The sequence below is a fragment of the Mytilus trossulus genome, chromosome 2, assembly GCF_036588685.1.
Source record: "Mytilus trossulus isolate FHL-02 chromosome 2, PNRI_Mtr1.1.1.hap1, whole genome shotgun sequence".
Classification (NCBI taxonomy): domain Eukaryota; kingdom Metazoa; phylum Mollusca; class Bivalvia; order Mytilida; family Mytilidae; genus Mytilus; species Mytilus trossulus.
In genome coordinates, this window is record NC_086374.1 from 72,999,900 (window position 1) to 73,012,790 (window position 12,891).

Sequence of the window (12,891 nt, forward strand, 5' to 3'; positions counted from 1 at the left end):
AGGGTTGTCAATATTTATTTGCCTTTGCAGATTCCAAAGATCTATGGGTAATCTCATTGTTCCTACACCAAAATCAAAATAATGTTACATCATTGGTTGAGTCTCAATAGTAAAGAACGTTTTAAAACCAATCACAATGTTTTGGTGTACGCTTCTATAATTTTTTATTAGTACATGTATGTTATGAGAATTTTTTCTCTCATTTATACATATTCTTCTTTCAAATTACATTCTTATATGAATTATGTTATAATGTGGTTATAAGTTACAGGGTAAATTTATTTGATAATTTGTAATGAATTTTTATTTATAGCAAATTCCTAGTTTTGTGAGACACTTTTGTTTATTTTAAATTACATGTAGTTGCAAATTTTATCAACTGAAAAAAGTTAACCAACAGAAAGTTAAATCTTTGCTTACTAGGTTTTTGAACCTAATATCCTATTTTGTACTGATCAAAAGAACTTATTCAGACTGAATGCTTTTATAAAGTTAGTTGTGAAAACACTAAGTTCTTTACAATGATTGTTAATATTTTTGGCATGCATACAAATATTAAGAAAAAAAATGTAATGGTATAGGTTATACCAAAATATATATGTAAACTACTCATAATTGCTTCATAAAACATAAACTAAATTTCATGACAAAAAATTAAAAAATATAAATTTAGAATTTTGATTTTTCATATGTAGCCCATGCTTTTTGAAACATGAACTATTCATGGCTTTCAATGTTGGATCTAAGATCTGTCTGTGTGTTTCAGCTCTATAATGGAATCACCTCATTAGGCTTCTATGTATCTTTTTCTTTTTGTAAACATTGGATGATACTAGATATGGTCCAAGGACACAGTTATTGTCCTTTGGTTTTCGTTGTCTACCAATATAGTCCCTAGTGTAAACAGTGTATACATTGCATGTTTTATTTGATACACTTTCCCAATTTATTTCTGGATATTAAATGCATGAAATATTAAGTAGGGGGATGTAATTACATGTCAAAAAAATTTGGGTGCTGAAACTTTATGTTAAGTAGTGAATTGGTCCAGTTCTAAAAGGTCAAATTTTATCATGTCTGAAGCTGTCAAACTGAATTTTACACCTCCTTAACACAGAATTGTCAATATTTTGAGTTAGAGCTGGTAGAAGTTTCTATAACTTTGATATAATTTGTATCACTGGTAGTATACTACACTGTAAAAATCTTTTTGTGAAAGAGCAGGTGCAATTTTTTTAATTTGAATTTATTGTCTAAAGGAAATGCACTACGAAATAACTGTTCTCGGGCCATATAATAGATGTGTTAGTCTTAAAGTTAGATGTCAAATGGTTTAACTGTATTGGCTTTGCTCATTTTTGAAGGCCGTACAGTGACCTATAGTTGTTAATGTCCGTGTCATTTTGGTCTCTTGTGGACAGTTGTCTCATTAGCAATCATACCCCATCTTCTTTTTTATACTTGTTGGGTTGTTGTTGTTTGTGTTATATACTTCATATCTCCCCTTTTATTTATGATGCCATATTTTGTCAAAGACATTCGCTATTGATTTGGAACTCTGATAAACAAACTTGTTCGTACATATAGTCAGGAGTATGTAATTTAGTGGGTGTTGTTTGTTACTGTATATTATATTGGATTTTCATTACCAGTAATCTTTTTGTACATCTATGAATTTCTCATTTGAATTGATTAACATTTATCTTGTCGACATTACATAGATTGTTATGCAGTAAAGGTTTTTCCCATTGTTTAATGCTGAACAGTGCCCCACAGTTGCTACGTGTAACGTCATTTGGTCTCTGGTGGAAAGTTGTCACATTGCAATCCCACCATATTTTCTGATTTTTGTTAGCATGTATTTTTTGAATGACATCAATAGATATGCTGGTAACTAAGTCTAGAAGCCACACTTAAACATGCTAACCACTACACAGCTTTAGTGATATGTATGAAATCATCAATTAATGAAAGAGTTGTGTCTTGCCTTTGATGAATGTTTCAAAATGTTCCACTTGGGATTGAGTATCAAGTGCAACAGTGGCATTAGCTCATTATATGATGCTTTTTATTTCAAAAGGTAGAAAAGAGGCTAAAAATAGGATTTCAAAATGGATCAAGTCCAAAAGAAACTGACTAACCATGACAAACAATTAACAGACAAAACATTACTAGTGCATGAAAATCCAGCCTGAGCACTTGGACAGTATAAAAATCAAGACTGAGCACTTGGACAGCATAAAAGTAGGTTTTATCTCAGGAGTTATAGAAGAAGCCCTGGATACTTCCTATGTTTAATACAGATGCCTTGTATTACGAAATTTCTGTCTGAAAATATCTCCATTTACCATGACTTTGTTTGCATGGTAAAGTCTTCAAGTCTTTATCAGAAACTTTACATGAGGAAAAGGGTATATTTTTTCCTGTTCATTTTACCAATATAGGAATTGATACTATCAACATCAATAACGTTCTACATCACAAGGAAGTCACATATATAACATAAAAGTCATTCCAATTTATTTTCAAATTTAGACTGTTCCTATATTATCTTACAGTTAAAACAAAACCATTGCACCCAAAGTATTTAATTATAAACCAGCATTGCAGGAACTTCATTAAGAACAAAATTTAAAAAAAACACTGATGACTGTTCCCACTCACCTTATAATTACATGTTATTACTGGGGATTTAAACATTATCCAACATGAAAATCTTCGAAAGGTGATTTCTCAGGGTCCTAAGTTTAGAGAACGCCAACACATCAATTGGAACTATAACTTCAAAATAATTATGGATTTCATTGAGGACTATGCAAGAGCATTGGTTTAACGAGAAGAAGTTGAACTGGACACTGTCAGAATGGGCCAAAACAGTCAGGTCTCTGATAAAACGTTGCATTTATCAGTTGTAAAACTGTGAATGGCCGACCAAAGTCAGTTTTCAGATATATGATAAGTATGTTGTTGTTCCTGCGGACAAAGCTGCAAATAATATTGTCTGTATATGAAATCGTATTACTGCGAGTGTCTTTTAAAAGTAAATGAGCAATCAGGGAATCCAACATACAAAAACATATCATTTGATAAGGGTGAGATTTTGGAAAATCATAAGTGCTTCATGGCTGCAATAAACCTTACATTGAACAACAAACTGGCGGACTTACCTTGCTTTTATTGAATACATAAGCTTTACAGAATCCCGTACAAACAAGGGTACATTGCCGGCTCATCTGCATGTTCGACTAAAGAATTTATCGATTAGATTGTCAAAAAATATGTCCGCAGTGAAAGAGTGTCTTCAGAAATACTGTGAAACTGTTAACTCGCGAAGTGGTATTATAAACCAAATGTGGATTTTTAAAAAAACTTTAAAGAAAAGTAAGTAAGTAAGTAAGTAAATTAACGGGCTTGATATTCAAAAACAAAACAAAACAAATAATAAGCACATTTGACAGACTACACATTCAAATAAAACACATGCATAATATAATAGCTAAGCAAACATACGTAAATCAAATCAAGTAAGCTAACAAGACAAAATAAAACTGGCACAAAGACAAAAGCTAAGCAAAGAAATACATAATAAACAGAACACAGGACCAGAAGATTCTAGCCGTAAAACAGTAAAGTTCTTGTCTACATGAGCTACAGAAGCAGTTTTCTGAAGAACACCATGTTGAAATAAAATGTTTGAACAGTTCCAAAGTTGAGAGACTCCGAGCATGGTTAGACATGGAGTTCCACAACTTTGCTGCCTCATAGCTAAAACTCCTTCTGTCATACCTTATAGTTCTAAGTTGTGGTAAATCATCTGTGACTTTATATCTAAAATTATTTGAGTTATCTTTAAAATTTAATATATTGTGCAAGAACTCTGAACTGGATTTTGTCACAATTTTGTAAGTTTCTAATGCCATGGTTTTCATGCTTCTGATTTCAAGTGTTTGTAATTTACATTGTTCGAGTAATTGTTCATATGAGTTATTGAAGTAATTGTAGATGAATATGAGCGCACGTTCTTGTAGTTTTCATTTTGTTTTTGTGTAGCGCCCGCTACAAAAATGTTTTGTGAGTGGACGGTAATTTATGTTTGACATGATGAAACTGAGATTACTATAACCTCAGGATGAAAGAATGTAATGTTGTCATTTTTTCCAAATTGGGCAAGTGCGACCCAATTCATTTCAGAACGTTTAAATAGCTGACTGCTCTTGTATTTGCAGATGTTAGATATGTGTTGGTTAAAGTTGAGCTTAACATAAATGGTTACTCCAAGTAGTTTTACTTCATCATTGCATTTGATGTTGTTTCCATTTAGTTTATTAAGTTAAAAACTATGTTGTTTTTTTTATGTGTTTTACTACCAATCGCTATGGATTTAATTTTTTTCTGGATTAGCCTGTATTTTATTTTGTGAGAACCATTAAATTAGTGAACCACTGTCTGCCTTCAATGATTAAATATCGAATGCCAAAGAAGAACCAGATTAAGGGTATTGCCACCTGGATAACTTTAAATCTCGATCTTTATCTGGAAATAGTTCTATCAAAACTTTTGATTTTTCAACCCTGTGTACCACTATTCCCAATGTGAAATTGAAAAATTGTCTAAAAGGAATAATCCACAATGCTTTTTCACATAAAAGTGGTTTGCATACGCTATACATTTATAAAAGAGGGACGAAAGATACCAAAGGGACAGTCAAACTCATAAATCTAAAACAAACTGACAACGCCAAGGCTAAAAATGAAAAAGAAAAACAGAAAAACAATAGCACACACGACACAACATAGAAAACTAAAGAATAAACAACACGTAACCTCACCAAAAACTATGGGTGATCTCAGGTACTCCGGAAGGGTAAGCAGATCCTGCTCCACATATGGCACCCGTCATGTTGCTTATGTGATTACAAATCAGGTAAATAGTCTAATTCGGTAGGTCACATTCATGAAAGGGAAGGGGATTGTAGTTACGACGTAAGGAACACATCCGATATCATTTGTGAAACGGTTATTCCATAACGGTCAACCAACTCGTGATGGCGTCCGTAAAATTTACGAAGGGATGATTTCAACTTCACCATTTGGAACTCTTGGTTTAATAGCTTCCTTGTGAGCAGTAACCCTCTATCAAGACAATCATGATAGGAAATGCAAGCACGGGAATATCGTATCAATTGGGAGATATATACCCGTATGCACGTGCTGCTGGAATGTTGCTACTTAGAAATGGAAAGTTCACAATTGGAAAGCTGAAATCATCCTTTTGTCGTAAAGTTTTGTTTTCAACCTACCCTCATTGTCAATTTCTAGATGTAAGTCAAGATATGAAGCCGACTTAACTGTATCTGTAGTATCCTGCATCTCCAATTCGATGGGATAGATGCGTTCCACATAGTCACCAAATTTTGAATTGTTTAGTGAAAGAACGTCATCTATATAGCGGAAAGTAGAGTTAAAGGATATTGCTAACTTCTTATCTTTCTTCCTAAGAAGTTCCTGCATGAAGTCAGCCTCATAATAATAAAGAAACAAGTCGGCAAGTAGAGGGGCACAGTTTGTTCCCATTTGGGATGCCGACAGTCTGTTGGAAAACATGTCCTCCGAACGTAACAAATATGTTGTCAATCAAGAAATCTAGCATCTTGATAATATCGGTTTCAGAGAATTTTTTGTTTGAATCAGAGTGATTCTTTACAAAGTAAGATTTATCCCTCCCTAAGACAAGATACTTGAATGGCAGCAAGTCATTAATAGAGACATCATGCAGAGAAGGTGATGTATAATTACGATGACCATGACTGCGTCTACGTTGAGGAGTCGAGTTGAAAATATTCATCACATTCACCGAGTTACACGAAGGACTAGATAAAATACCTATACCATCAATTTTGTCATTGCAGCCATACGGTGTTGCAGTTCCCAATTGTCTAATCCATTAGTCTTCTTTTTGTCTACGGAGAGTCGTTGAAAGATTAGGATTATTAGAGCTATGGTATATCTTTTCGATAATGCGAACTGTCACAGAAACGATGGAATGATCGGGCTGATTGAAATGCTGGTATATAATGTCGTTAGCATTTAGGTTAATGTCTGATCTATGACCGCACATACGTTTGTTTAGCCTTCCTTTCGTTTCACCGACGTATACCAATCCGCGAAGGTTGCACTCTAATCCGTAGACGACATTTATCGATTTACAGTTCAGATCATCGTAACTTCTGGTAAATTATGACTTCTTGGTCAAATTGCTAGTGAATTCAGCATCTGTAATTAAAATAGCACAAGTTTTGAAGCCCTTGGTCTCACATTTTGAAATGCGACAGTGTTGTACTGTGTCATCAAAAACCAAAATGTTTGTAAGGAAAACTGAACATGGCTGTGCAGGGCCGTAACTAGCCTCTTGTAATTGTGAGGCAAAATTTTAGGCGAGGGGTCTGGGGGCCGCTCAAGGCCCCCAGAAGCTCTGAGCGAAATAACGCAAAATCGTGCATTCTGAGTGTTTCTCGGACTCTTTCTTACATTGAAACATAAATAACTTTTAGCTTTTTTTTTCCGACAATATTCTGGTCTCAAAGCAAAAACAAAGATTCATTGTAATTTAAAACTTCAAGTCTTTTAGATTTTAGGGACACCATTAAAAGGCCGATATGTAGGATGAAGCAAATGTCGTAATTCTCATAATCATCAATACCAGATCTGTCTGTCTGTTCTGGTCTTGTATTGTGCTTAGACTTTGGGGATTTTAAATGACTAGATTAAAAATATAGTGACAGTGCAGTATTATACTTTAATATAAAAAAAAAAGATGTGGTATGATTGCCAATAAGACAAATACCCACAAAAGACCAAAATGACACAGACATTAACAACTATAGTTCACCGTACGGCCTTCAACAATGAACAAAGCACATACCGCATAGTCAGCTATAAAAGGCCCCGATAAGACAATGTAAAACAATTCAAACGAGAAAACTAACGGCCTTATTTATGAAAAAAAAATGAAAGAAAAAAACAAATATGTAACACATAAACAAACGACAACCACTGAATTGCAGGCTCCTGACTTGGGACAGGCTAGTAGTCTGTTGTTATTTATGTATTATTGTCATTTATTTTCTTTGGTTACATCTTCTGACATCAGACTCGGACTTCTCTTGAACTGAATTTTAATGTGCGTATTGTTATGCGTTTACTTTTTTACATCGGTTAGAGGTATAGGGGGAGGGTTGAGATCTCACAAACATGTTTAACCCCGCCGCATTTTTGCGCCTGTCCCAAGTCAGGAGCCTCTGGCCTTTGTTAGCCTTGTATTATTTTTATTTTAGTTTCTTGTGTACAATTTGGAAATAAGTATGGCGTTCATTATCACTGAACTAGTATATATTAGTTTAGGGGCCAGCTGAAGGACGCCTCCGGGTGCGGGAATTTCTCGCTACATTGAAGACCTGTTGGTGACCTTCTGCTGTTGTTTTCTTATTTGGTCGGGTTGTTGTCTCTTTGACACATTCCCCATTTCCATTCTCAATTTTACATACATAAACAATGTGGCGGGGCTAAACATATTAGCGGGATCCCAACCCTCCCCTAACCTGGGACAGTGGTATAACAGTACAATAAACAACGAACTATAAAATCAGTTGAAAAAGGCTCAAACTCATCAGATGGACAAACATACAAGTAGACGTGGCCGGGTACTTAAACATCCCGACACAAAAAGACACAATGAACAGATCTGAGAGTACTCGCAGTTATCTGACAGCTAGTCCAAAGCCACCAATAACTAATAAAAAATCATGCATTTAAGTACTAAATACTTTTTAAAATATACTGCTTAAATCGACACTAGGGACCATCTTGACCGTGTTTTACGGTATTAATGATTCTTATTGTTGAAGACCCTCAAGCAACTTTCAAGATAAAGAACAGGAGAACAGGAATAAAAACTTTGACTATTGAGCATTTGTATTTTTTCTATGCATTGATAATCTGTGGGATAAGGCCCGTGCACGTTTACTCCATATTTCTTTATTTTCTGTTTAAGGGTCTGAACACGACTTAATGCAAGTTTAACAGGGCTTCAATGTAAAAGGTCATATAGCAATACATTGTTGGTTTTTTCAAATTATCTGATACCAGGAATTGGGTGACCTTACTTTAATTTAAACCATGTCAGCTATCTAGTCGTATCTGCAAAAAAAAACAGTTTTGTATTCTTTGAAATCAAATTCAATTCCCCATGAAGGAACGACCATTTTTATTATGTGTCCAGTCATCAGTAGCATCGTATAGTCAAAAAATATTTTCTCGCATAATATCTGGACATCAATGGACATGCAACATCGCAAAATCTGACGTTTACAAATGAAAGTCAACACCCAGACTATAGTAATACAGTTTTGGACAATAAATGAACAAAAAAAAATATTTTTTAACTTTTTTTTATTTTTTTTGAAATTTCAAGCATGAGGCATTTGCCTCATTTGCCTCAATGTAGTTACGGCCCTGCTGTGTATATGTTATATTGCCAGTGTCACTAGGACGATGATCTGAATGAGTCTATACATTTATAACTTTGGGATATTACTCAATTCATTTCACTTGACCGGGTGGAGTTTAACCGTTTCGCTCATAATAAACCAGTCCACCTTTAAATAGGTGTTTTATGTTAATCTTATTCTATTGCAATTCCCTTTGATAACACTGATATGTGATTAAAAATTATATAACTAAAAATATAACGGCAATCATCCTTATCACACACATCTTCAAACAGACTCTCATTAAGCAAAATAAAACGCCCGATCAGTGGCAATAACATTGGTAATACATATTTTGTCAATATTGAAAAAAAAGGAAAGCCATGCTACATAGAGGAACAAGTGAGGTGTATGCTGGAGTTTCTTATTGACAACATATTTGTTGAATACGGAGGTAGAATTTTTCAGAAAATTTTCGGCATTCACTATGGGAACAAACTGTACGCCTCTCCTTATTTTCATTTGAAACGAAGTTCCTTCAGACACTTGTCAAAACAAGAACATCAAATAAGCCAGGTTATTGAATTTCACATTAAGATATATTGGTGATGTTCTTTCCATTAACAATTCAGACTTTTCTAATAGGTTTCCATTAATATATCCCCCAGTTCTAGAAACAACAGACACGGCTTTCTCCGCCTCATTTTTAGACTTATACCTCGAGTTTGACACACAGAAATCTCAGTACCAGAATCTATGACGAAGATTTTAATTTTGAAATTATCGATTTTCCCCACCTTATTAGCAATATACAAACTTCACCTGCATATGGGATAAACATTTCTAAACTTATTCGGTATTTAAGAGCTTGCAGCTCCTTCTCAAACTTTTTAAAATGTCACCAGTGTCTGAGCAGACAGTTGATGAACCAGGGATATATCAAATAACTTATCGTCCTTTTTCTTGGAAGGTACCAAGACCTTGTCATTAAATTTCCGAATCAATTTCAAAAATATTACACGATGGTCTTGAAGTATATATTCTGGGTACTGACATTGTTTATCGTCTTAATAACGTGTTATATAATTCTTTTATTAGTCTTTCTAAAAAATACTCTTACTGTTTAGCCTGTTTTGGTGATATCCATTAGACGGCACTCTGTGCTTTTATCCCGCTATTCTGTTATTGTTTTCTGATAATTTTTGTATTGTTGTCTTTCATTCTTGTTAATGTTCTGTGTCTATATGCTGGTTTGGCTGTTCTTTTTTTTTTTTTACATAAAAACGTGGGTCTGTACTTATACATCCCGTTATTATGTTATTGTGCTATTGTAAATTTTGACTGCTGTGACCCCATTTTTGACATTTTTACCTATTATGTCTGTTTGTTTTGTTCACACATCATTGTCAATATAATGGAATTTGATGCGAGTCAAACAAGTGAGAGGTTTAGCTAGCTTTAAAGCCATGTCTAATCAACAATTTTTACAGAAGACAATGCCTGTACCAAGTCAGGAATAAGACAGATGTTATCCATTCATTTGATGTGCTTGAGCTTTTGATTTTGCCATTTGATTGGGGAATTATTTGCTACATGATAGACCTGTATTTTATATACTGTAAATTCAGAAATTAAAGGTTTTTACTAATGAGAATCATTTAACTCCTTGATTATTGCAATAATAATAACTCTCATCCTGATACCTGATTCATGATCTATATGTAGCTTTTGCTAAAATCAAAACATTTCCCCTCTCTCCTAATACTACCACTCTTCCTCTCCTATCAGCATCGACCCTGTCTATCACAAATATATTACCATCACTACTGGTTACAGAGCGGGGGTATGTAAATAATGGCTTGTTTTTATTGTCATATTCATACTCCTTCAGATGGTTCCCTTCTTGATCCATGACCATCACAACTCGTCTTCCTGCGGCAGGGAATGCTGGGCCTGGAGACTTGGCCCCTATTATGACTTTATTATCTTTAGTTAGATACATCATAATTGTCTTTAAAGGATGAACATTGTATACTGAATTTGTTATTTCACCAGTCTTCATATCTAATACTTTAAGCTTTTCGTCTTAAGTTGATAAAAGTATGTCACCAAATGGACTGATTGTCATGCCTTGTATCTGGATATTAAAGTTAGATATCACTTGGACAGTGTTTACTTCTAATTTAACATGCTGTATTACTTTTGATTGACTGTCAGACATCAACAGTGTTTGATCAGATAACTCCGTTAGAAAATGAATGCTCATTATATCAGTAGTATACTGGTTAACAACTTTAAAACTATTTTTTTCTTTTGAATTATTTCTTTTTTGCTGACTTAATTTACTTTCTAAATATTCCCCTTCAACAAAGTCTGATATAGATCCAAAGTTTGATTTAAAAGGAACAAGTTCACAGTTCAATGAAGTAATCACCTCGTCAAACTTTTCAAAGAACTGACAAACATCTTTAGAACTTTTTATTACATCTACAATATTAATCGCCTCTTGAAACTTTTCTTTCTCTCTGTCTAAGTTTCTTAATTCTCTTTCAATTCCCTGATTAACAGATAGCTTTTTCACCTCTAATTCAAGAAGTTTTTTAGACCAGTATTCCCAATCAGTTGTCGCTCTATTCTGAATATTTTCTTTTGCTTTATTATACATGGTATCCTCCGATTCTTTTATCTTTCTCAATTTGGCTTCTGTTGTATACAGATCATCTAATTTTTTCAACGCATTTTTGTTTCCCTCCCATATCTTTTTCTTTTTACTTAAAAATTCCTCTTCTTCTACAAACTCGTGTCCATTATGCAATGTCATAACACATTTCAAACAGACAACTGTTTTACATGTTCTGCAATATGAGCAGCAAACCTGATTTGCATGTTGATTGCAAAGGCCATCACTGAAATTAAAACTTTCTCCTGAATCTAATTCCCCTATGTCATCAATATGTATAACTGAATGGTGTTTAGCAATCCTGAGATGTATGTTATCTATACAACTGGTGCACATTAAAAGCTGACAATTCACACATTTCCACTGAATTGTATTTGTGCTCTGACAGAGCTGACATCCAATAGGGAACTGAATTATCTGGGCTGAATTAGAAGTCGCCATTTAGAAAATATCAAAACAACATTTATTCTTGCATTCTTCCTTGTTGTATATTTATTAGGTAATGCTTATTTAAACACAATACTTAATATTTGGGTGAATAAAATACAATTAGTTATGTATGCAAGAGCTAAATTGTGAAGATCAGATAATAAGGTTTAATTATCTTTGATTTAAATGACTTTAATCGTATTATTTGTTAAACTACTTCATGAAGAATATAATAGTTTGTACTTAAAGACTTTAAATTCTTCCTATTGATAAATAAAACTAACTTATGACCTAAACCTTTTTACTATAAAAACCCTCTCAGGTTCCAATAAACAATTGAGTAAAATGGTGCATGTATTTTATGAAGATAGCATAGGATTCAAAATCAAAGACTTTTAAGAGTATTGCTAATCCTGAATGGTCCTTTAGTGCACTTGATATTTTTATTACACAACACTCTGTGCACTCATTATACCAAAGACAAGGCAATATAAATGCAGAATTGATGGACAAGAAAGATATGTAAATAATGCATTGGGTAAAGCCACAAGATCTTATAAATTTGTAATTTTATCTATTAAAAAACTGTCATAATAATTTTTCTTTTACTCTGTCAAGATTTCAATAAAATAATCAACTTTCTAAAGTCTGTATCTCACCAAGACACTCCTAAGAGCCTCAATCACTCAACCAGCCAATCTTGCATCATGGATTATTTAATGAATGTAATATTGTTTAAACATGCCATTTAAAGTTTCACTGTATTTGTCATTGTTTCTGCAACAAACTGAAATTAAATGCTCCACAGGCACAGCTTAATAAGACAACAGAGGTCAAACATTGAACAGTTGGGGTAATTATTGAAAATACGTTTAAGTTTGAAATAAAAAAATATATATGTACAAACTAGAAAGCATTCTGAAAATTATTCTACACAAACAACAAACCTACCACGAAATTCTTAAAAAAAAAGAACAAAAAATAGATGTGTCAAATCAACATAAACTTGCATTGTAATTCATCATAGAAGACTTAAGATATTCAAAATTGGCTCAATATTTTTACTTATAGTAAAAAATCTGTTTAACTATTTGTTGCACAATGATGTTTACGGTTAACACTTTATGTCCCCAATTTAAAATAACCTAAGTGGGCAGATCAGTAAAAAAAAAAACACAGATTTTTGCAGATATTATAAGTTATAGGACATTTGCATTCAGTTTATATAAATATCCTTGAATTTAAGCACCTATGAATTAGTGCTATAACTATCACAACTGCCTTATTCTATCAACGA

The 12,891-nt window shown here is 33.4% G+C and overlaps 1 protein-coding gene across 1 annotated transcript; it reads right to left on the reverse strand.

The window, feature by feature from the left end:
• Positions 1–10,571: 10,571 nt before the first annotated feature.
• On the reverse strand, positions 10,572–11,606 carry LOC134705994 (tripartite motif-containing protein 42-like). The gene has a single exon (XM_063564707.1). It carries the CDS (start codon positions 11,604–11,606, stop codon positions 10,572–10,574), a length of 1,035 nt encoding a protein of 344 aa, XP_063420777.1.
• Positions 11,607–12,891: the final 1,285 nt, after the last annotated feature.

Bases quoted from the DNA above. Each gene is read 5' to 3' on its own strand.
- LOC134705994 (XM_063564707.1), bottom strand. From the start codon at position 11,606: ATGGCGACTTCTAATTCAGCCCAGATAATTCAGTTCCCTATTGGATGT.